The sequence below is a fragment of the Malaya genurostris genome, chromosome 3 (genome assembly GCF_030247185.1).
Source record: "Malaya genurostris strain Urasoe2022 chromosome 3, Malgen_1.1, whole genome shotgun sequence".
Taxonomy (NCBI): Eukaryota; Metazoa; Arthropoda; class Insecta; order Diptera; family Culicidae; genus Malaya; species Malaya genurostris.
The window spans coordinates 44419296-44446232 of NC_080572.1; the positions used below are offsets into that span (position 1 = coordinate 44419296).

Sequence of the window (26937 nt, forward strand, 5' to 3'; positions counted from 1 at the left end):
CAACTGGCTTGTAAGACCAGCGTCCTATGCATTGACCCGCCAACCGCCAGCATTGTAGGATTAGCAAATTCCATGATTCAAAATTTATTGAAATAAAAAAGAAAGAATACTGATAGCGACAGCGGCGACTTGAACCGAGAATCATTGGAATTTCACGAGGTACGTCTGTTAATTGACTGAGTCATAGAAGCACACATGTGCTTGGCTGGTGCATATAAATTCATACAGTTGAACTTGCTAACCGAATGCTAATTACGTTAAAATTCATTTTAATCCAAATCCAAAAAGTAATTATAAATGGAATTTTCCGTGGCAGTAAAATTATTTTTTTGTGGATAGAAAACAGGGACGCTTTTGACATCAAAATAAATGAAGATGTGACCTGTAAACCCAATACCCCTCAACCAGTGTAGAGGATTGGTAGGTAGTAACGAGAATGCGGTTTTTATAGCTTCCAGCTTCTCGAACCGTGTCAAATAAATTAATACGTAAATACTACCAACTAGATCTGTTTTAATCCACCTAGTGTTGTAATGATGTCTCATTTTTATTATTCCTATATCACAGAAGAAATTTACCGAAATACTACAATTTAAAAAATTGCATAATACTACTACATTGCTATACTACATTTGAATTTAAGTTAGTGAAAAACTTTTTAATCATATGTGAGAAAGTAGCCATCTTTATTTATTTAAGTCATTAAGTCATCATATGTGAGAAAGTGAAGTGAGTTCCATTTTATCACATTTGATTACTATCGTCGGTACTTTCGGAACCGAATATATATGTATTAGTATAGTGACATGCGGTTCATTAAAACCATACACTAAGATTTGACCTACAAATCTTTTTTACGGTTCTCTATGATTATTTGAATTTTGGAATGATAAATGAGCAGGTAGTCGGACTTGGATAAAATTCAGCAAATCATTTATGGGACTATCAATGATTTGTTTGGGTACAGACTCTTATGGTCTGCAAACTAGAGAAATTCACTAGCCAATATAAAGGATGTAGGTTATGAAAAATTTATACACTATATTTATACACTAAGCACCCTACCTGCGGAACTAGAAGTTTGATTCGAGTGAAAATTGAGATATTCTTATGACATCTCAAGACCTCAGTTGAATCTAAGGTTGTGAAAATCGGTTTAGCCATCGCCGACAAAAGTCACACACACACACACATATACGCACATACACAGACATTTGCTCAGTTCATCGAGCTAAATCGAACGGTATATGACATTCGGCTCTCCGGGCCTCGGTTCAAAAGACGGTTTCCACAGTGATTGAATAGCCTTTCTATATGAGAAAGGCAAAAATATGATTGTCACAGACCTTCTATTTGGACTACATTTATTTTCAGCTTATTTACTTGGTTTCGGCACAGAGAACAGACATTCAAGCTACCAGGTGTACAACTTTGCAGTACTACCAACACCAAGTATCTTCTAGGTTTAGGAGCATTCGATTTCCAACTTATTAGACGACACATAGAAAAAAAATGTGACAGTAAATTCTGGGTAATTCAATCCATTTTTTTGTTGATATAGGGACAATAACAATTCTGGTTTGATTCAACCAATGTTTCTTTGAAACAACAAACATTTGTTTGAAAAAAAAAAACTAGAATCTTCTTTAAAACAAACATTTTGTTTGAACCGACGATATTGCGGTCTGAAATAACTATTTTTTTAGTTTGATGGTCAACTAATCGTTCTGTTGTTTTACAAAAACCGGGATTTTTCTGCGTGAAGAATACAACAAAAAATATTCTTAAATAATCGTGTGAATATATTTGAAGGAAATAATTCCTCCTTGAACACAAAATAATATTTTAATTTCAACAAACAAATACAAGAGTTGAAATAACTAAAACAATTTTAAATAATGCAAAACATAAAACATAAATTTCGATAGTATTTAATTCCAAGCAGTACAATTTTTACACTTACGAATTATAATTTATTTGAACTAATAAGTTTTGTAAAATTTACAAAGAAATAGAGAGAAACCCCCAATAAAAACATAACCTACAAAATTAAACAGTTCTCTAATCGCTTGAGTCATCTCTGAGAAAATGAAGTCACTTACAAATTAGTCTTTGCATCGTGCATCGAACGAAGGTTCGAAATTTGAAACACTTGTCACCGTGTAAATTTGGAACCGGAAGTCGGATCCCAACAACTTTATTTTATTTTGGAGCTTGGAAAAGCTTGGAGGTGTAGGTCTCCTTCAAACTTGCTCTTCCAACAGTTATAAAACCTTCTCTTATTTTGCATCAACAGATTTTAATAATCCAAACGATACATTTGACCTAAATCTTCTATATCTATACCTATGTTAGTGAAAATCAGTTCAGCCATCTCTGAGAAAAGTAAGTGAGTTGATTTGGAGTATGTGCTCACTATTTCCGGTACTTCCGGAACTAGAATCTGGGGACTGGTTTAGCCAAACTTAGTGACTAACATGCCAAACTTAGCGATCATGTTATTCATAAATTCTATTAGTTTTAGCTCTGTTTAACTCGTATTTTGCATCGACGCTCTAAACAACTGTTTAAAAATTTGAGCACTCATCACCTTATAAATAATTTTTGATCCAATTTTAAGAAAAATGCTGATCTTTATATGGTAATTTCTGAAAATAAAACCTATTTCAATCCACCTAGTGGTGTAATAGTACCTTTCTCATAAACATTTTACGAGAATTCGATGCAAATTTCATATAGGACGCAATGAAAAACTGTTTCCGGAACCGGAATCCGGAGAATGTGAGAATGCAGTTGTAGTAAGTTGTTACGGTCATCAAATAAGCAGGCCTACAATTTTTAATAGTTTTACGATCTATGTTGAAAGTTTCATACTTTTTTGTGTTGTCAAACACATGACGGTTAGACATTTTTAACTTTCATCGCCCTGTAAGTTGGATACAGATGAAATTCAACCGCATTCAATAGGGATAAAAAAATTATTTGAATCAAAGTTCGATCGGTTAGTTTGTTAGGATATAAGCGAACCTACACGCTAGAATAATTTACTAACTAGTTTTAAGGAAATTGTTCCATTTTCGATACCCACTGACAAGGAATTTGAATTAGATCCTGATTTCTTCAAAACGATTGAAAACTTGTGCTAATGTTTGCTCGGTGCCGATTGACTCTGCTTGTGTTTTCAAAACCGAGTGTGTTCTGTGTTGGTTTTCGTTTTCTTTACCGCGTGTACGAAATCGAACACCGCACGCTTTGTCTTTCATTCGTAGAGGCGGTTCTGTGTTTTCTTCTCCCGTACCAGCGCATGTACGAACCGGTACACTTTATAAAGGGTGATTTTTTAAGAGACAACAAAATTGAGAAAATTGATAAAATCTTTATCGGAATCGATAGAACGATCAATATACTTTATTGTTTGAAGATGGTTTTATGCAAATGTTGTCTGCGGCTCCGCTTTAGATGGCCCATGTGCAAGGTCCAATTTCGGCATACTCTCTCCAGCATACCGGCCGGTATTTCACCAATAATGTCATCGACCCATAATTCACACCAAACATTGACTTCTTTGGGATGAATTGGTAGCTCTTACAATGCTTCTAGCTGGTCTTCATTACAGATGCGGCAATTTTGCCTGTCGACGTATTCATTTAACCTTTAATTTAAGCTTCATCGCTAAATTCTGGATAAAATAGTGGATCTTCCTCCAACTTTGCCAAACGACGATTCATGATTAAATTAAACACCAAACTGAACAAATTTTACAATAACACAAGACACAATTCACGCGTGATCTGTCAAAAACAGGGTTGCCAAAAAGATACCAGCAAAAAATCACCCTTTAAGAAGGTTTCAATTTCTTTTACATTCACCTGCAATTTCGGAACCGGAAGTCGTATCGTTCCGTATGGAATCATAGGACCTTTCATTAGAAACTATTTTTGAGGAAATAGTGAGATCGAGTTTAGAGTTTGCGAACAATATTCCTGGTGCTTTCAAAATCGGAAGCCGGGGACTGGTATGGCCGAAGTCGATTCGCTTGGCCATCAATTGGCAAGGATTATCGATTGGAAAATCGGTTCAGCCATCTCCGAGAAAAAATAGTGCACATATTTTCATTTTGTTGCATATTTTAACCCATAATTCCGGAACTGGATGTTGGATTCAAACAAAATTGGTGAATTTCGCACGGCATCATAAGACCTTCCATTTGAATCAAAGTTTGTGAAAATCGATCCAGCCATCTCCGAGAAAACTAGGTGCACAAAAACGTTACATACACACAGACATTTCGCGTACTAAACGAACGTGTCGAATGGTATATTACACCTTGGTTCAAAAGTTGGTTTTCACAGTGATTGCATAACTTTCCAATATGAGAAAGGAAAAAACACACACATGAATTTTCTCTTATTACCCTGTAACTCTGGAACCAGTAGTCATATTTAAACAATATTCACGAATTATGTATGGTACCACTAGACCTTCCATTTGAATCTAAGTTTACGCACACTTACACACACACACACACACACACACACACACACACACACACACACACACACACATTGTATAACCTTCCTATATTATAATAGCAAAAAACAAACGTCGTTTTTGAAGTTTTAATCAAAAAGGTTTATAAAAAGAATTCAATTTTTTGTTCACTATTACAAAGAAAATCGTTGTGGTTTGAACATTCTCATTCTCTCTGTAAAGAAGACTCAAAACAATGTTCCTTCGACAAGGTTGGGTAAGCAAAGCTCTGTTCCAAGGAAAATTCTGAATCTAGACTTCCACTTAATTAGTAATAGTAAAATGACATGTAAACTCACAAAAACTCAAACTGGTATTGATTGTCATTTTCCAACATCTCTGTGCATCCCAGTTATTTCTAACGCTCCACACAAACCGCGCTGTTCATGCGTGCGATGCGATCCGGTTAGATAAAGTCCCGTGTAATAAAATACGATAATCCTGACTGAAGGACGGATTAAAACTGCCATAACAATAAGTTTCCCGCTTAGAGGCATCGAGATGACGCAATTGTCTGTCCCGTCCTCACATTTCGGAGCGTGCAATTGGTTTGATTTGATTTTATTGTTTAGGGTCTTATTGTATCAGTGTAATAGAGATGTCTGCGTGAGAATACAGTTTGCTCTGTGTGAGCACTGTATTCATAATTCACAAAATAGCAAAACCGAAAGGATTGCCAATTTCGAAAATTGAAAAATCAAAATCTCTGGAGATTTCGGTCCCGCACTGCCCGGACAATGTGTCAGGCCAGGCGCCACTTTGGACCAGGGAGCAATAAATGTGGCTTACTTATGGCAGATAAAAGAAGCACACTTTGGCTTTTCTCATGCTTTTGTAAAAATCGGATGCTACTGCCGATCGGAGAAGAAAGGACAAACGCTTTCCGGGGGAAAAGTGGTCCAGTTTAAATGGCAATCCGCAGTCCCGAGTGAAAATAAACCGATTTGTATACCGGCCAGGACACGCACGATGCGTCCTTTTTTTCCATTTGGGGGAAGAAAAATAGAATCGATGAAATTTATTGCGGTTTATTTGATCTAGCTGTGGTGTTTGGAAGTCGGCTTTTTATGTGCTAAACACGTGCAAATGAGACTGGTGAAGGGGGATTGATTTTTTTCTTCTTTTCGAATCCCGTGATGGGAGAGGATTCTTTCGGTCTATAGATAAGAAGATAAATGGAGAACAAATAAACCGATTCGGCATTGATAGCTCTGTACGAGCTGGTGAGATGCTGCAGGTATGGTCAGTACTGAGACTGTAAGAAATTTGTAGCCTGCGGAATTTATTCTGCTAAAGGTTGGTATTCATCATCATTAGACAGTATGATTTATGTTTAAGTTTGACTCCAGAAATGCTTGCAGTTGTTCACGGAATCAATTTTAGAAATATGTGAAACCCATTCCAGAAGCATAATCTTGTGACAAAATCAGAATCGACTTTGTTCGATTTGGTTGAAACTTTATTTTTCAACGTTCACTGTTTATTGTAACATGAATCGTTTCTACACTGTTATACTATGTTCACACTACAGAGTCAAAACGTGTTAAAATAATTGCCCCGCTTAAGGCCATAGTGTGAACTTAATATTACGGTTCAATTTGGGTGTTCAACCACAAGCGGTCACATTTTAGCCCTAGTAGATGAAACTTTGTACGCGTTTTCAGTAATGCAAACCAATAAATATTCACGGATAGAGATCGACTCCACTCAACACTATTTTTTTAGAAGTGCGAATACTTTTTTGGCATGCACTTTCTTCAAATAGTTGTAACTAAAATACTGTTACATATATAAAAATGGTTTCCAGGAAAAAGTTGTGTCTGTGCAGAATCCATGTTGAAATTCCATAAGAACTTTCCTATCAGGATCGGTTTCGATAGCATCAAAAAAAAAAAAACAAAAGTGCGACAAACACGAGCCCAGAATAAAATAATACTTAATATACGTTTTCAGAAGACAAACGAAACAACGTTTGAAGAATCTGTGTCTATCAGATTCATCCGTGCACCCGGCATTTCTGTAAGTCATAGGTAATCAATTTTCGTTTGAGTTTCCGAATAGCCGTATAAGTTAGTGACAGTTTCGTTTTCTAGAAATTATTAAGCGGTTTCCACGCGTACCACTCAGCACTTTGTTTCCAATGTTACCCGAAACCTTCGACTTTCGATAAGTACTGTAAAATCTATGAAATTCTTTATAATCGAAATAGAAACTAAACAAAGGAAAACTATCACTTGCTTATACGACCATTTGAAAAATCAACCGAAAGATACAATACACTGAAAAAAGTTAAGTTTTTTTCATTTGTTGAAAAATTAATCGAAAAAGTAAATAGAAAAAAAAGATGTCTTAACATTGTTTACTTTATTTATTCTTTTAACTGGTTTTAACATCCATCATTGAACGTTAAGTTGATTTGCGTTTTTTAGAAAACGAAGAAGTTGCTGCTAAAACTTTTTTTCAAGCATCTACAAAACTTTAAGTTCTATACAAAAAAACTAATAAAGCATAAGAATGTGATTTTACAGATTAAAAGCAATACATTTACCAATACGAAGTCTTTCTTTATGTGAAGTTGTTGGAGCAATAACGAACAACGGGACGTTTATTTTATGTGCATGAATTGGGTTTGGTAGCCGTACTCACTATATTCATCCGATATGACTTATTTCAACCATTGCACAGCAGGGAAAAATGGACCAAAAACGCGACGATTTCTTTGGAGGCATGATACAGCTGACGACAAAGCACTTTTTTGGTGTAAAATGGTCAGTAAAATCGATTCCATGTATTAAGAAGGACCGCACGAATCGCTATCATGTTCATTTTACCACAAAATACCTTTTTTACTGTATTTTATTCAAGCTTAAGTATATAATATAAAACCGAAGCACTTGCAGAAGAGCGAATAGAGTGTTTCTGATGTAAAAAAGTCGAACAAATCGATTGTACATAGTTTTAATGACAGCAGTAAACTCGTTGTACCGTTTCACCCCATTTTTTTATAGGTATAATATTCAGCTCAAATATGATTTACAATCCAAAAAAATATCCAATACGATCTGTCAATATTGGTTCATTATACGTGCAAAACAATTGTGATCCAATTAAACACAATGGGAAAGACAGTACTAGCCTGTTTAACCCGTTTTACCCCAATTTATATCAAAAGTCGTATTTCTTGTTAAACTTTCTCTCGCATACCGAAAGCAAGCTGATTGCGGTTGATGAAAATCGATTGATATTAAGAAAAAAGACCTGAAAATAGGATTACAAATGAATTCAATGTTGATCAAAATCTTAAGACTTAGTTAAAGGATAAATTAGGGTAAAACGGTATAACAAGATTCGTTGGGTCATTGAATTCATTTGTGATCTTATTTTTAGGTCTTTCTTCGTAATATCAATCGATTTTCATCAACCGCAATCAGCCTGCTTACGGTATGCGAAATAAAGTTTAACCAGAAATACGACTTATGAATAAAATTGGGATAAAACGGGTTCAACAGGCTAGTACTGTCATTCCCATTGTGTTTAATTGGATCAAAGATATTTTGCACGTAATATGAACAAATATTGGTAGGTCATATTGTATCTGCTTCGGGATTGTAAATCTGAATTCAACATAAAATTATATTTGTGGGAAAATTGGGGTAAAACGATGTAGCACGAAGCATGCAATCATGAACACTATCTGTAAATTATTATTTGAGGTTATATGCGAAACATAGATCTGTCTTGTTTAACCAAAATTTAGTTTTTTTTTCTGTAAATTCATGGAAGAAGATGACTGGGGGTAAAACAGAAAACAGTTGTTTGCGGTCAATCTTATTAAAAACAATTTATCAAACTTAAGAGCACGCCAGGAATAACTTCCGATTGGTTGAGTTGAATTTTTTCCTGAGTTTCACAGTTAGTTTTTAAAGTCATGTCAGAAAAAAGAGGAATCATAAATCTATTCTACAGAAAAATTTGCACAGGAAATACTAACTTTTAAAATGTTTGCTTATGTTTTTATAAAAATTTTGAGCAAAGTCGCGTTTTTGATCGTGCATCGTGCCCCACTGTGCATTGTATTGAAATGGTAGACAAGCGCTGGACTGCTGGTGTTGCTCTAGAAGGAAACAATGTTGATGAATAAAGTTGATATTTGCCGAAAAATTGCGTTTTTCCTAATTAGTTCCACGTGTTGTTAACACATGGAGTTAAAACAAACTCAATTATACCGTTTCATATAGAATCGTTGTAACTTGAAAATTATCAACTGCACAGAGATGGCTTTTAAGATGATTTTGTAAGAAATTGAGTTAGCGGCTTTTTCAAAAATCAGAAAATAACCGAAATATACGGGGCATTCCACGCAAAATCAGCCACTCAAAATTTTCTTTTCTTCTAACTATTTTTTTTCGGTAAAGAGCTCGACACGTATTTTTTTATTTCAATATGGTACGTGAAATTTTTGAGAAATTTTTTTTTGAAATTTCGCGTTTACGAAACAGAACCTTTTTTCAATTCCATAAAACAACCTTTAAAGTTAATTTAATGAAAAAAGTTAAAAATTAATAAACAAATAAAAAAAATTCGAACTTGGGCCAATTTTTTTTTAGTTGAAAAACGAAGCCTTAGGGTTTTAACTCAATCTTGGCAAAGTTTCAGAGTGGAATCGACGTAGAGAATAGGGGTGAATGTGTCCATGTTCAGCGATTATACAGAAGGAATTATTACATTTACTTACATTGTAACACTGCATTTCTCAAATTTTGAAATATCGATTGCCTATTTTAGAATGAATCACATTTGCCTTCCGGTTATCTTACCGAAATGAAACAAAAATTTCATGCTAAAGATGAAATTAAATCGGAAAGAATGAGAATTTTAACTGTTTTGCCAAAAAACTGGAGTATTCGTAAGATAGCGCATACGATGAATACATCAAAATATTTTGTTACGAAAGTAGGGAATCTCGTGGGAAAAAAGGATTATCGCGATTCAGGGAACAAAAAGTAAAAACTAATTTTTTTTATCAAATTTTTGATGTCTTTATATAAAAAATCATGAATATTCATATTTCACAGAAAAATAATTTTTCTCTGAAATAATAATTAAAGTCAAACAATTTTACACGGTGCACACAAAACATCATTTGCTTGCAAAAAATCGAAGAAGAAACTCGACGCCACGAATGATATTGATTTTTGAATTAATTTTTACACCACGATCTTAACTGAAACGTTGCTAACAATAAACTGTCGAAGTTAGGATTCGATCAGTGGCGCGACATGTGTCGATAAGTTAACCCCTTATCCGAGCGAGTTGCGCTGCGGTACACTCCGCGCGTTCGGGTCGTGATTGAAAAATTCACTGCTCTGAAAGTATTCACCTTTCCACTCTGAAACATGGCCAAGATTGAGTTAAAACCCTAAGGCTTCTTTTTTCAACTAAAAAAAGAAAAAATAATAGGCCCAAGTTTGAATTTTTTTATTTGTTTATTAAATTTTAACTTTTTTCTTTAAATTAATTGTAAAGGTTGTTTTATGGAATCGCTTATTTGAAAGCTATGGAAAAGACGAACATTTCATGTCTTGAATTTTTGTATCTTTATTAGATTTCACAGTTATAGGCTGTTAAAAAAGGTTCTTTTTCGTAAACGCGAAATTTCAAAAAATCATATCTCAAAAATTCCACGTACCATATTGAAATAAAAAATGTGTGTCAAAAATTTTGATTTGAATTAAAGCTCATATTATCTTTGAAGCTACCGTGAAATTTCATCCGGATCTACAGGGTCCGGCACTCGAAGTGTAACCAATTAAAAAGACCATAAATTCAGTTTGGAAAATTACTTTTACTTAATTCAAAGTACAAAATGTGTAAAAATAATACAAAATTCAGAATCAATTCACTTTTGCTCGATATGACCACCTTTTGCCTTGACTATGGCCTTGAGACGGTCAAAAAACGAATCGCAAGCTGCCCGAATGTGACTTGCAGGTAGTTTGGCCCACTCGCGGACAATAACTTTTTTCAGCGCCTCGAGACTGGTGTATCTTTTAGTTCGGACTTTGCTCTCCAAAATGGCCCAAAGAGAATAATCCATTGGATTCGCATCTGGTGAATTCGAGAGCCATTGTGTGGACGTGATGAAGTTCGGAACGTTGTTGTTTCAGCGATTCTTGGTTCACTCGAGCCTTGTGAGACGGTGCCGAGTCCTGCTGAAACGTCCATGGTCTGCCACCGAAATGTTTGTCTGCCCACGGCTTCAAAGCAACCTCCAGAATACTTTCCCGATAATATGTCGCATTTACCTTGACGCCAGGCTCGATGAAAACGATTGGAGAGCGCCCATCTGCGGTTACAGCGGCCCAAACCATTATCTGTTGCGGGTGATGCCTCCTGGTGGCCCATCGATGACTCAAATTCTCGTATGAACGGTTGGTCAAGTAAACCCTATCGTTTTGAGAGTTTACGAATTGCTCAATTGGAAAAATTTTCTCGTCAGAAAATACAATGTTCGGAAATTGACCGCTTTCGGCCAAACGAAGCAACTCCTTCGCTCTCTCAAGTCTAACTTGTTGCTGCTTCGGTGTGAGATCATGCGCCTTTTGGATCTTGTAAGGCTTGACCTTCAGATCATTTTTCAGTATGCGGCGGATGCTACGGTCGGATATTTTCAGTTCTTTTGCCATTTGATTGGCACTTCGTCGAGGATTTCGTTCAAGTCGCTTCTTCACTTTTTGAACCATCTCATGTGACGTTGCAGTCTTTTGATGACCACTTCCATGACGTTTTGCGATGCTACCAGTATTATTGTAACGAGTTATGGTGCGATAAACAAAATCTTTATTCACTTTAAGGTGTTCGAGCTCACGAACAATCGCTGGTTGTTATTTTCCATCTAAATATAAAGCAATCACACTATTACGTATTAAATCCATCACTGATTTTTTTTCGCGTTCACTTTTGGCAAAATGCTTTCTTACGCTTGTAAACAATACAACTCCGAACTGTCATTTAGCAAATTTCTAGAGAGCTGATGCCCGTGCGTCAGCTGCGCGAGCGGTCTGAAGTTGGTTACACTTCGAGTGCCGGACCCTGTAACTTCCGGTTCCGCAGTTACAGGGCGATAAGTGTCAAATCGTTCTAATTGGCATATATAATGACAATACAATACCATACCGGAAAGAAGAAGAAAACACAAACGGTGCATCCGGGTTCGAAAGAATTTGAAATCGTGATTGAAAACAGCAAATCACCAAACTTTCTTCAAGATGGCCAAATCTATTTCCACAAACTTATATGTTCAAAGGAAAAATCTTTCAGTTTCATACGGAATTCATAAATTGTGGATACTATTTCCGGCACTACAGGGTACACAGGATTTGTAGAGTTTGTGAGATTAAGGCCGAACGAATTTTCCTGTTTCTATTCAATGAACAGTTGTTTTTACGAATTTACGGTAATATTTGTGATGTAATGAGTAATATGAGAAAGGCATCATTACACCACTAGGTGGATTAAAACAGGTTTTTTTTCAATTTAAATAGTCATTTAAACACTAGAATTTTATTTTATAGCTCAAGAGCATTGACTTTACTTATTGCCCTTCTTTCCAGAAGTAGCTGTTCTCTAATGTTGTATGTGTAGACTAGTCAAACGTAATTTTTCGAATTTCAAGCCTAAATACAGGGTGCTCCATCGCGCTGAAATAGTGATACTTTAGATCGTAAACAGTAGTTCCATTGTGTTAACTCAACGTGCATATCGGAAGAAATATCATTGGCGACATTGACTGGCCACGCAGAACACCTGACCTGCAACTAGTTTGGTCAAAATCGGTCTAACCATCTCTGAAATTCACGCCTCTTTATTTTGCTCACACATACGGGGCACACAGACATTTGCTCAGTTCGATTTCCAAATTTTGAGCGAACTCTGAAACTATTTTTTTATATTTATAAAAAAGGTTCAAACATTTTGGGCCCTACGATAAACAATGCTTCATATTATTCATATCTCGACACCAATCCATTTTAAAGAGTTCATGTGTTCGGCATGTTTTCTTGTAATAATTTGATCTAAAACTTCTCCAAAGAAATGAATTCTCTTTCACGCCATTTAGGCAAATTATCACTTTAATCTCACTTCTAGATGGATTACTGATAATATTGATTATATCAAGAGACGGGGAAAATTCAAATCAAAAATTCTTCTGAAGGCATTAGGCTCCAAAATTCCAAAAATCGCATTCTTGTATAATTGGAACCACTGAGCACTGGAATAAGGGGAAAACATCGTTTACACAAAAACATCGATATCTACCTTAAAAATGGATGGATTTTAACAATCTATGGCTTGTTGAATAGCTATTGTGGTGTAGAATTGAAGTATTCAAACATATTTTGTTATCAAAGTCAATTGTGTCAGATATTGTTAAAAAACTGCGATTTTTTACATAAAAGTTTATATAACTCAGAAAGTAATCATAAAATCTCAAAACAAAACCAATATCGTAAATACTTCATGGATGACCTTTCATCGAAATCGAAATCGGTCCCTGAGCCATCCATGAGAAACACGACTCATAATTTGGCACACACATGCAGACACACAGACATCCTATTTAAAATTTCTTCCTCACCACTCAGATATGGTGACCGATTTCATCAAGTTTAGATTCAAATAAAAGGTCTCATAGTCCTATAGAAAACTTTCAAATTTCATCCAGATCCGACTATCGGTTCCGGAATTATATGGTAAAGTATGTTAAAAATTTGATACACGTAAATAACACGTAAAAGAATTTCTAAACTGGTATCCAAAATACTCCAATCGGTACCCATTATCGATAGACAACCAAACAAATCGATTCGGCTAACCTGGCTCCCGGTTTCTGATTCTGGAAGCACCGGAAATAGTGGTCATATATATTCCAACTTATGTTCAAATAACGGGTCCCATATTGAATTACTGAATGTCATCCTAATCCGACATACGGTTCAGGATTTACATGGTGAAGATTGTTTAAATATTTATACCGTCATTAAAAGTGGCGAAGTAAAAAACGTTAAATAATTTCTAAATTTACCACAAAACTATTCAAATCGGTAGTCATTGTCAGACAAACAAGCCGCTTTTATTATACCGGTTCCCGCATTCCGGTTTCGGAAGTAATCCTTTTTCTTCATTGATTCTATTTTTTTTCAAAAGTAGCGGAACTGAACAGACAATAACTAACAAATTAATGAGCCGAATGTTTTAAAATTTTGACAGATGAAACCTGAAGGATGTCTCAAATGAACGCTAGAGGGATGTTCAATTAGTGACGCTACCTGGCTGTCAGATCCGGCACTTACTTACCTACGTATTAGTTGGCTATTATAATGTATGTTTGTTTTATACGAAAATTTAAGAATTTCTATCTTTAAATCCTGAGCTTAGAACCGAATTAATGGAATTGTTTAAAGCATCCGTCTACGGTAGAGCAACCAAGGAGTACGAAAACACAGTGAAATGAAATGTGCTCCAAGAATGGACGAATGATCCACAAAATTCCGCATGAACCTCACCGAATCTGTTCCACCGGCTAGAACCTCACCAGGATCAAAGCATCTCCGGTGACAATCACTAACAAACGTTGGAGTGCTTTGAATCAGAGGAACATTGAAGACAGGGACAATGTTTTTGTTATCAGAATAACACAGTGAAGCCATTTGTTTCCGAATAATGGACATTATTCCTCTATTATGCTTTTTTATGGCATCTGCATACAGACAGGAGGCTATCTTCGGCTGTGCGCTGCCAGCAATCGTTGGAAGCTAGGTGTTTTTGCGGTGGGTGGTCGGGTATTTGCTTGGATCGGCCTAGGAAGGTGCTCGCCATTCAGCAGTCACTGTACTCGGAACTCGGAACACTGTGGTTGAGCGAGTACGATGTGACAAATCTTCTTTATGCCCGAAAGTTTTTCCTGGAGGTGAATGAAAACACTAGCAGTGTGGTGACGGGGAGAAAGCAAACAGTTTATTTGCCTCCGAAGAGGCTCTTTAGTCCTCAGTTTTTCGGTGCTTTGTCAGTTTGTTTGGAGATTGCTCCCACTCAAGCTTTTATGATTATGATTGGGGTTTTGTGCGGGCGGAGAATGTAAAACTATTACGACGACAAATGGGAAAGCTTAGTAAAGTTGAGTGGGTTGGTTGGGTTGATTGTTTTATGATCGGTGGCAAATTCTCTTATTATCATGGCCAGTGCATCCATAAATGTAGTAAAGTAGTAAAGTAGTAAAGTAGTAAAGTAGTAAAGTAGTAAAGTAGTAAAGTAGTAAAGTAGTAAAGTAGTAAAGTAGTAAAGTAGTAAAGTAGTAAAGTAGTAAAGTAGTAAAGTAGTAAAGTAGTAAAGTAGTAAAGTAGTAAAGTAGTAAAGTAGTAAAGTAGTAAAGTAGTAAAGTAGTAAAGTAGTAAAGTAGTAAAGTAGTAAAGTAGTAAAGTAGTAAAGTAGTAAAGTAGTAAAGTAGTAAAGTAGTAAAGTAGTAAAGTAGTAAAGTAGTAAAGTAGTAAAGTAGTAAAGTAGTAAAGTAGTAAAGTAGTAAAGTAGTAAAGTAGTAAAGTAGTAAAGTAGTAAAGTAGTAAAGTAGTAAAGTAGTAAAGTAGTAAAGTAGTAAAGTAGTAAAGTAGTAAAGTAGTAAAGTAGTAAAGTAGTAAAGTAGTAAAGTAGTAAAGTAGTAAAGTAGTAAAGTAGTAAAGTAGTAAAGTAGTAAAGTAGTAAAGTAGTAAAGTAGTAAAGTAGTAAAGTAGTAAAGTAGTAAAGTAGTAAAGTAGTAAAGTAGTAAAGTAGTAAAGTAGTAAAGTAGTAAAGTAGTAAAGTAGTAAAGTAGTAAAGTAGTAAAGTAGTAAAGTAGTAAAGTAGTAAAGTAGTAAAGTAGTAAAGTAGTAAAGTAGTAAAGTAGTAAAGTAGTAAAGTAGTAAAGTAGTAAAGTAGTAAAGTAGTAAAGTAGTAAAGTAGTAAAGTAGTAAAGTAGTAAAGTAGTAAAGTAGTAAAGTAGTAAAGTAGTAAAGTAGTAAAGTAGTAAAGTAGTAAAGTAGTAAAGTAGTAAAGTAGTAAAGTAGTAAAGTAGTAAAGTAGTAAAGTAGTAAAGTAGTAAAGTAGTAAAGTAGTAAAGTAGTAAAGTAGTAAAGTAGTAAAGTAGTAAAGTAGTAAAGTAGTAAAGTAGTAAAGTAGTAAAGTAGTAAAGTAGTAAAGTAGTAAAGTAGTAAAGTAGTAAAGTAGTAAAGTAGTAAAGTAGTAAAGTAGTAAAGTAGTAAAGTAGTAAAGTAGGCCTCAAATATTCAAAGCCTCAAATATTCAAACGTCTTCGAATGAATGTGTTTTAATGGTTATGTATTGCGTTTGTGAATATATAAATTTATCCATTTTCAAGGGAAATATCAGAATGTTGGTACGTTTATTCTCAATCATTCTTGAAAAATTTTCCATTCTCATAAATATAATATTAAAATGAACTTGAAAGATCTAGAATAATTTATTAATGTTTTCCAATATGACTATAAGAGTGTGTTGAATAAATAAAGTCCCATACATTAGGGAATGTTATTAGAAAAACATTCAGAAAAATGACTTTGGGAATATGAAATATTTTACGTTTTATTTGATATCTTTTTAGCAGATATATTAAATTCAACTAAAAAGCAGCACATTCATTATTTTATTTAACCATATATTTGTGTCACGAACTGTATGTAACTGTATGAATTTTGGTTAGCTCATATGTTGAAGTTACACAAACAAATCGCTCAAGCTGTAACATACACCTAGGAAAGAAGCTTTGATGAACTTAACTTTTCGCTCAATATATTTTAAAGGTGATATATTGATGATTTCAGCAATATGTAAACTATATCCAAATTTCCTGGTGTAGTTCACTTTTAAAAGCATATGTAATGTTGTATTTCTGCAAGTGTTGTGCTCATTCCAAATAAATCTTACATGTCATTTTATAAAATGCTAGTTTTGCCTTTCTCTATAGAAAGGTATTAGAATTGCTGGAAAACCGACTTTCGAACGAAGCATCGGAGAACCATAGTGTTATATACCATTCGACTCAGTTCGACGAGATCGGAAAATGTGTGTGTGTGTGTGTGTGTGTGTGTGTGTGTGTGTGTGTGTGTGTGTGTGTGTGTGTGTGTGTGTGTGTGTGTGTGTGTGTGTGTGTGTGTGTGTGTGTGTGTGTGTGTGTGTGTGTGCACTTTTAGAAGATATTTATACGCGCTCAATTTTCTCAGAGATGGCTGAACCGATTTTAACAAACTTATGCTCGTTTGAAAGCTACAGTTGGGCCATTGATCAAGTTCAAAGATCAAACATCGCGAACAGAATAACGAAATGTGCATGCACTATTGAATAACTACTATCCAACGCAAAGAATTCCGACTTTTTACTATCAAATTGTAGATGCAACGTGAAAAAAAATCTATAAAGTGCTGAGCGATGAATTTTATTTCATGTATCTTAATTAAAACCAGTTACTGGCATCCTTGCAATTCAGTATAACAGTGACTTGCGTGCAACTTAGTGCTACCCGAAGCTTTTAATTTTGTTTGAGCTATTCCCCGATAGGTGCCAATAGCGTTGTTGATATTATACCACCTATTAAGCTAGCTGTCGGTGCTTGATCACAGTGTGTATTAATTTTGGTAGCTATAATCAGCCTTTTCAGTGCTGGCCAAAAGGGGACTCTGTTGTATAACTCATTGGCGAATAGACCGGTTTTCGAAATTAGTTATAGAATTCAAATAAATTTAGTTTAGTTTTGTGATTATGTTTATTTTACTCAATCAATATTCGTTCCTTTTGCCCATTATGTTGATATTATAATAGTTGGTATGAATTCTTCTGGAAGCTTCATAGCCATTACAAGTGAAAAGAAATAATTTAACAGCGTCATATAAGATCCATGTTGCTCTTCGGGATAAATGTTTGTCGAAGATATTTGTATCGTAACGAGTATATTCATTTTGGAGTACAATTTTTTTGTTAAAACATTTGGAAATGTTGAATGTATTCTTAAGCTATAATTTTTGCTAGTTTTATTTTAAAGAGGTGTGTGCCTGTCTTACCATATGAGTAATCATAATTTATGTGTCATGAAGCTTTTTACAGTTATTCACTTTCTTATATATAAATCACGTGCTTTGAAATTTCATGAGAGTATCGTTTCGTACAAGTTTGCAATCGTAACTAGTCTAAAAAGTTCTCTACAAACTGGTACAATTTAAAATGTTTGTGTCTACGCTTATTCTGGTCGGTTGAGAAGCCGGGTTGTGAGCTAAGATGTACTTCTTCGTTAAAACATACCGAAAAAGGACGCGCCTCGTTAAATCTAGGATTCGTTTCAAACGCAGTACGGATGATTTATGTAGGCAACCATACTAACAGGATGGCTGATTCAAAAATATAACACCTAATAATCTACACAGCAATTGTAATCGTTGATCTATTGTTTGTAAGCTTAATGTCTAGTTTTTTTTTCAATAATCTCTGTCATCCATCACCTCGGAATTTGGTCAAAATATAACCGTCAGCGGGCGCCGGTAATCTCCGGTTCCACCGCCACCGCCAGCACCAGACCCAACGACACCACCACCGCCAGTCTGTCCAGCACCGGCATACTGGTACAAGCCGGCGGCACCTCCACCGAGCAGACTATTTGTCCCGTAGCTGTTGCTATGCAATGGCGAGCTGTCCATCTGTTCTCCGAGCTGTGGTTTTATGTCCACATTGACATCGCTCAACTGCGGCGTCGGTTCGCGGTCGTCACCGTTCAGCTGGTGCTGATGGTGCAGTTGGTGTTGCTGCTGTTGATGAGCCTGTTGTTGTGCCTGAGAATGAGCTTGTTGTTGTTGTTGCTGCTGCTGCTGTTGCTGTTGCTGCTGAGCCGTGGAGCCGTAAATTTTGGAAATATCGAACGCGTAACTGGCGGCTGCTGTAGCTCGATCTTGATACATTTTCGAATCGAAGTACGCCTTGGTCAGTACAGTTGTCGGATCCAGATATGCACTGTAAGGATTCGTTTGTGATTTTGTGGTGTCATACAGAGCCCCAGCAGCTGCCGTATTTAAGTAAGCGCTGCGATCTAGAGCAAATTTGGAGACGTCCATCTGGGAGGAGATTGAAGACTGTGAATGAAATAAAAAAAAACGTGCTTAATCCACCTAGCAGTGAGATGATACCTTTTTTTAATCAATCCGCATGTGTTTTTTGCATGAATATTTTTCGGTGTTTCAGTTTTCATGACTTTGTTCTAATGTCCGTCGTTTTAAGTGACAATTTGAGATTTTAATCACTCATTACTCTGTAATGTCGAAACTGCAAATCGGATCGAATTTGAATCTAAAAGTGTAACAATCCATTAAACATTCCATGATATGTCGAAGTAATTTCTTCTTTAGAGTTTAGGGTAATTTAAGGTACTTCCAGAGCCGGTATTCAATATTTTTGAGTCCAACTTTAAAGCTTTTCGGGATTGTCATGTTCTATATCACTTTGCATTGTAAAAATCGGAAGTCAGAATTGAATAAAATTGGTTTATTTTGATTTGAACTTTTGTTTCTGAAATTCGATTTGGCTTTTTTTGAGAAAACGATTGAGCTTTGAGAAACGATTCGATACTCGAACCGGAATTCGAAATTCGGTGTAGCCGAAGTTAGATAAATTCACCTGAGAAGCTGTATAATTTACAAGGGGTAAGCGATATATCAATGGGAAAGCATCGCTCTGATTGGCAAAAGCGAGGCTGTTGGAAGCACACGTTTCAGTACTACGTGTAGCATACCGGAGGTGAGTTGTTGCTAGACAGCAAGACAGAAAGCACTATAAAACGATTTGAAGCTTTACTTGATATGCTCTGATCTTGTGTCATGCGAATTCGGCTGAAGTACCATGTGATGTCGTTTTCGCCTGAGACCCAGGGTAAATTTTGAGTGATTAAGAATAATTTTTAATTTATATAAGATAAACTCGATTAATGATGAGAAAAAGGCGGGTGGGTAATGTCAGAGACATAACTGGATGTCGTGAATACGAAAACAACTGACATGTTCCTTAACACTTCCGAATATCAATTAGTTGATCATTACCCTTTTTCACATTTTTCGCAAAAACAAAGAAGGCTTCACTTGATATCGATTACTGTGAATTCCACACAGCGAAAAGTGCACAAATCTAATCAAACTGTTCTAGATTTGCACTAAACTGAAGATTTTTACCTTCGATTTGCGAACAAGAAATCCTAATAGTTGTATAGAAAACTTTTAGAGCCATTAGAACGGCTGATTTTCTATGATGCTCCCCAGTGTTGTCCTCTTTTCGTTGTTTTTTCACCAATGCAAACGACTAGCAGCTGTGACGTAATTGCTCTTATCGGAAGCGAAACGAGCTTTACAAATGACACACAATACATCTGTTCGCAGTGGCGATAGAATCCAAACTGATTTAATTTTTTTACATTAAATATTTATTGTTTCTCTTTGGTTACATTTCTGTATGATGTTACATGTCAAGTGATGTACGAGGTCTGTTCAAAAAGTTCCCGGAATTTTTTAATTGCGCGCGTCTGGTCAAATTTTTTTTATTGTGTTGGTACATATGTCCCTAATGTATGGTGAAATTTTCAGCTGTATTCATTGTTTACATTCTGTCTTGTAGCGGCTGGTGTAGACGTGTTTTTTTGAGCTCGGCGATTTTTGTCTTGGTGACGTTGGGAGCTTCCACGTGGACGATTGTGCTTTTGTTTCGACATCATAACCGTACACCCATGTTTCATCACCAGTTATGACCCTTTCAAGTAAATTTGGATCGTCGTTGACGTCGTTTCACAGCTCCTGAGCGATGGTAATGCGTTTGTTTTTTTGACAACAAACAAAAGCGTTTGTTTTTTTAACAAAAATCGCTGAGCTCAAAAAAACACGTCTACACCAGCCGCTACAAGACAGAATGTAAACAATGAATACAGCTGAAAATTTCACCATACATTAGGGGCATATGTACCAACACAATAAAAAAAAATTTTGACCACCGGACTCTCCAGACGCGCGCAATTAAAAAATTCCGGGAACTTTTTGAACAGACCTCGTAGTAATGTTACTTTTCATTTTTTAATTTACGGTAATTTTCTAGTTAATATTTTTGATTAAATTTCTTTTTAACAGTTTAACTGAGAGACATTTTGATTTATACTGATTCAATTTTTGTTAAGAGGTTTCTTTTTACGTGATTTCGTTTGCAGCTTTTTCACAAATGGGCGGTCCTAACGGCTATAAAAATAGCCGCATACAGACTTTTAATGTCGATTATTTCATTTCGGATTTGCATAATTCATTGAAAGAAATTATCAAAATGCTGTAGGGATTCATTCCTGCCTTTCAGAAGGATCAAATTGTGGAACTCACTACGATATTAAGCACTGTTCGGAACATTTTTTCGAACGATTTGTTGTACAGCAGCAGATATTTTGTTCTCTTCCTCAAAACATGAGACAGGTTTTTCAATAGTGTATTATTGAAATACTTCGATGCTGTTGCTATACGCGTTTAAGTTGAAAAATTTCGATTCTATTGGTAGTTAGATTATATAAATCCTTTCACAGATCACTGAGCTATGATCTTTAAAAATACTAGTAAGGCAAACACGCCTTATGGATTATCCCCTTTGATACTCGTTTATACCAAACATTTCAGAAAAATTTAATTTTGAATTATTTGAGATTATGTCACACAACTGATAATTTTATCATAAATTGTGATCATACTTCCGATAGCATGTAGCAAAAATTATGCACGACAAAAGTTTATCGCTTCAACCGAAATCGCAGAATGGTAGTAATGGTTGAGATACTTATTGCTATAAAAATTACTGCATGCATACAAAACTTGAACACAAGCTTGGCGAAGAGAAGCTTAAATATCAAAATCCGTATCGCAAGTATGTGCAAAGATATAATTGCATACATTTGGGATATTGATGTAATTTCGTCCGCTATAAAACAAATACAAATCAAGACAAACAGATTCTATATCCTGGGTTCGCGTATTCAGTGTTGGTTCCTAAAAAAGATCAATCTAAGCAGACTCTCGTGCAATTGTGGATTGAAAAGTGTGACGATTGATTGAACTGTTTGATTGAAAACGTCGATCATTAGAAATTTTGGTTGCCTTGTTCCACATCAATGGCTCGAACAACCCCATGGGACAGATCATTGTAGTTTTTTGTGTAAGTTTTCGAAATTATGCGGTTGGATTTCCAAAATTATACGGATTTTCTTCAGAATGTGTTTTCGATTTCAAATGTCTGACAAATGCGTGTATCGTCGAGATTTGATATTAAGTGCAGACAAACCTTCTCTGGGACTTATAATTTCTAGTATCGATGGGAATGGAGTTTCAAATTGAAATCGGAATCAAAATTTTGTTTTAGAAATGCACGAAGTATCGAGATTTAATATTGTCTCGAAAAAATTTTTTCTGAAAAATCGACGCAATAAATTGAAATGATTGAATACTCTGAGAGTATGGCCTTTATGTGCGTATTTTGATGATGCTCTTCGCTCATTCCACTCTCTTTCAAGACGAAGCGAGACTGTCGAGAACGAATTTAAACGACGGTTAGTCCACGTCATACCAATCCGTGCACGAGCCTGGCGCTTCGTCGAATCCGAAGAAAAAAAAAAGTTTCTTTGGGGACGGGTACTTTTCATGGGTTTGATTCATAACCTCGCACATAGCATTAGAAAGTTTTTCTGGCCCGAAGAGGCGAATGGCCCTTAAGGTAGAAGCCTCTATAATTGAAACAAAAGAACAATTTCCGTCGTAATGGGAATTGACTTTAATCCGTTGCGAAACTGTAAGTATCGAGACCAAAAGTATCGATACTAACGGTATCGCTCTAATGCGATATCGATACCAAAAATACCCGGTTCTCGAAAGAAAGTTTCGATACCTCAAAGTATCGACTCAATTAAAATTTAAATTTATTGGACGACAATAAATGTTACAATGCTTAAAACTGCACAATTTTTTTTAAATTTTCTTGTATGAACTTTAAATATCAACATCGGAATAATTATAATAAACGAGTTAACCAACAACCTATTTCTGGTTTATCTTAAAAAAAAACGACAGTTTCTTGCTTTCTAACCAAACGTACAATTCCAAAGTATAAGTGACAAACTATCGAACAAATCGGGAAAAAACTTGTTCTGCCCCATAAACTCGTTCGAAACTATTTCCGGCTATAATCCAATGGCCACTATAGAAAATGACCGCTGTCAATGGAAAGAAGGGAAAAAATTACACGATAGAAGAGAAAAACTAATTTAGCCGAATGGTGAATAGTTCGGGCATAATAAAATAAAAAAAACGAGGTGCTGCTTAATCCGCCACAAATCATTTGTTACGATCAAGAAGAATCGATTAGAGTCATCAAAGAGACAGTGAGGCAGTTGCCAAAGAAACCCGGCCGCCCAAGAAACGAGGAGGAGCGGCATCGTACCGAAAATGATCCAATCGCGTGGAAGATCGTGGCTCGGGAGAGATGTTTTAAAAAACAAAGAACGGTGTCGAATTTGTGTCCCCGATGGAACAGCAAGCAAGACGGGTGAAGAGGGGGTCTAGTGTGGAATCAGACTGCCGACCTGGCCTACTGGGTTTCGATTCAGTTCGCGAAGAACTAACCAGCAAGCCGGCAGAAAACACATTATTATTGTTAATCAATAAAAATATAAATGAATAAAAATGTGTTCCCCGATGCCAGTGGAAAGGGGCACGACAGCAATGGCAGCATCAGCAGCAACGGTAGGAAATAGAAGCTACCTTCTGAATACGCCAACTCATTTCGATATATTGGATGCGAAAAAGAAAGAAAAAAAACTCAAGAAAGAATCGTTGGATAACGACAACAACAATAAACAGAGAAAAGAGCAAAAGAAATAAAAGCCGCGGTGAATAACTTTATGATTAGCGCGCATTTCTTTTGCTGACGCGCAAGTGTGAAGCGCACGCGACGGGGGTCCGAGATCCAGTCGAAGGATCCCGAACACAGTCAGCAAATTAAAAACGATATACGCGGCTGGCTCGAGTTCCGAACAGCGCACCTACTCCACGGATATGGTTCCAAGCAAGGAATAAAAATTTCGTTAATCCTCCAAAACAAGAAGCTAATATATGATACCCTTCTGGTGTTCTGCTTCAAGCGCTGCGGTTGCCGCGGCTGCCACTGCTGACCAGGTTTCGCCCAGGCTGTCAGTTTGTCTGTCCAACTGTCGGACCCGCGAAGAGTCCTCATCAGCAACGGCTAGTCGTTGTCGTCGTGCAAACGTTGGACGGACAAGGATCGCAGGTAAGTCCCGACGGTGCCGGTGCCAGCAGTGTTTTTTTTATTATTTAAATGAGTTTCTGCCCCCAGTTTGCGGATCTTGGGTGTAAATTTTTGCGCGATCGTGCTGTTTGCGAATCAATAAAGTTGCGTCATAAATGCTCGTTGAATGCAACGACTGATGGTTGGCAGATAAAACGGGGTTCTACACACAGACCGAAGCCTGCCCGGTTGATGGAAACAGTGCACGTATGTACTTTGTGGTGCTACCTGAATATAAGGTGTTAGATACAGTAGTCTCCGCGACCATAAGACTACTGAATATAACACCTTATATTCAGGTAGCACCGAGTAGTCTCTGTTCTGTACCGAATAAAACCGGCTTAGACTAATGTTCATGCTATCCCTTGAGAATCAATGCGATGAAAACGGAATTATACAAACAATGCCTACTAATGAGCGCAAAAGTTTTTCATCAATTGTAACTCATATCCAAGTTCGGAATTTGGGAACACTGCACGTGAATGACCAAGTTTTACTTTTCGGTTCAATTTATATATAAATGTGTAGTTGAACCGAACGTGACTTGCTGCTGATCACGCCCCCGGAGTGATAATGTGCATGAATGGGTTACTGGGGCAAGCGAATCGGATGTTTTTCGTTTGATCATTGTTGCTCTACGATTGTTCGTTGTTTTTGACGTAGGACTACGTCTTTCTTTACAATGCTCACTGGGTGTATTTTCAAAATTTCACGACACGAAAGTGTAACGAAATTATTCCAGATTCAAATTCTTCCACGAAACGAATGGTAATGTTATTAATACCACGTTTATTACGAAAACATTGTTTAAAAGAGTAAAAAATAGGTCCAAATAGACCTTGTTGCACGTTTGCTAGCTTCAGTTCAGTGATAATCCATTAACGAAGATGTATCGGGTGCGCAGGCTGCCATCTATGCCAAGACAGTAGAACTACACCCGGTATTATTCAACAGGTGCTTCAGTCAATGGTGAATATGAGGTAGTCAATGGTGAATATGAGGTTCCTCAAGCCAAAATGCAGAAAAAACAACTATTCCTTCTGTGAGCATATCTGTTGTTGTACAGTCGCAGTGCGAGTTTCGCTCCAAACAAAAGTGATTGCATCATTTTGCTGGTGGTCATTTGCATTGGAGAAAAACAAAACGAAAAGTGGACAGCAATGGGTAACTTTATACAAAATTAGCCTTTCTAATGGCTCTAAATGAACAAGAAAATATCCAAATATTTCCGATTTACTATACAGGGTTATTCAAGAAAATTCCCTATCCGGGAAGATCCTTGTACAAATCAGGAATCGAACCCGATATCTTTGTCAGTATCAGATAGTAATTCACCTGACCCTTCTCGCCGGACCAGTTCATCGCTACAAACACCAGTTACGATGGAGTAACGAGAGTGCGGATGAGCAGAGCCAAGTACAATTCCATCAACAACTTCCGATCCCGATTATCTCCGAAATATAATCAATAAATCATTATTCAAATCTTACAAAGTCAAGATTCGAACTTGACACGTAGAATGCTAAAGCTCTCAAAAATAAAAGAGAGCATATCCAGTTTCAGTCATATTCAATTCCAGATTGCCTCTACCTGCTTTGCGCGCGCGTGGCTCATACTTTTGTAGACTACTCTTTTTTTTTTAACTAAACAAACTTTTAAAAATCCACCATTACGGAACATAACAACCGAATGCGTCTTACTTGAAAAATAAAAACAAAAATAAAATAAATACAATCCTCGTCATTTTACACAATTTTCGAAAAAATCAAATTGCACTAATTCATTTAAAAACTAACTACAAAATAGATTTTACGTGTGGAATAAACAATTTTTTGAACTCCCTTAATGTTGCAGCTTGCTTGATTCGTCCTGGCATCGAATTGAAAAAAAACTAATCCCTTTGTACAACAACGAGTTTTGCGATCTGGCTGATAAGAAGCTTGTTATTCTCACATCAGACACATTTCTAGTATTGTACCTATGCAAGTCACTCCCTCTTTCAATCCGATCACAGAAATATCGAGGAAGCATTCCAGAATATTAGAGGAAGTATATCTATTACATTTTAAAATCAATTGCATGACCTTATCTTGCAATTGCTGTAGTCTCAATATTTGCGTGTTGTTAGCAAGGAACAGAATCGATGAGCAGAAGTCAATGTGAGGAGAGATTACTGATTTATACAGAAGAATTTTACTACTGGTCGATAAATCATGCTTTAGGCAGCATAATACACCGTACTTTTTGGCAACCTTTTCGATGACGTTGTTAACGTGAGATTTGAATGTTAGCTTTTCATCAATTATGATTCCAAGATACTTCAACTCTCTGACGCGATCAATAATCTCTCCATCAATTTCAATATTGGTTTCATGTCCAGTGCTTGAAGAAGAAATAACCATATATTTAGTTTTTGCGTCATTCAATTTTAATTGCTTGAATTTTAACCACTGAGCCAGAGAATGTAGGTCTTCGTTCAAATGTGCAACCGCTTCATCCAAATCCTTAGCTGTAATGAACAGACCAGTATCGTCAGCAAACAAATTTATTTCACAAAACCGTAAAACTCGCTTCATGTCATTTATGTACATAATGAACAAAATCGGTCCTAAAACACTACCCTGTGGCACACCAAGTGAATTACCCTGGAAACTAGACACAACATCGTTGAAAACAATTCTCTTAGTTCTATCAAATGATTAGCTTTCAAACCAATTATATGCTACTCCTTCGATACCAAAGCGTTGTAGTGTTTGTAACAGTATATGTCTAGAAATTGTTTCGAAAGCGCGTTTTAGATCCAAGAACACTGCGAAAATAGTCTCTTTAATCTGATTTTCTACTTCCGTTTTGCTAAAACCAGGTTCGAAGCGGTTTTGCAAGAGTGACTTTTCCGATATCCCGATTGTTCCGGTATTAGCAAACTGTTAGAGTTTAAATAGTTAATCAGCTGATCTTTAACAAGTTCCAAATTATTTTCCAACGTGTGCAACATGTTAATGGGACGGT

At 36.2% G+C, this 26937-nt stretch overlaps 1 protein-coding gene across 6 annotated transcripts in view; it reads right to left on the reverse strand.

Moving 5' to 3' along the window:
- Positions 1-17327: 17327 nt before the first annotated feature.
- Positions 17328-26937, reverse strand: part of LOC131439261 (SOX domain-containing protein dichaete) — a 150781-nt gene continuing 141171 nt past the window's right edge. For all 6 annotated transcript variants that reach the window (XM_058610059.1, XM_058610063.1, XM_058610062.1 and 3 more), the window contains exon 6: positions 17328-18695. In XM_058610059.1, coding sequence (XP_058466042.1) covers positions 18084-18695 — 612 coding nt within the window. In that variant the 3' untranslated portion in view covers positions 17328-18083. The remainder of the gene's footprint in view (positions 18696-26937) is intronic.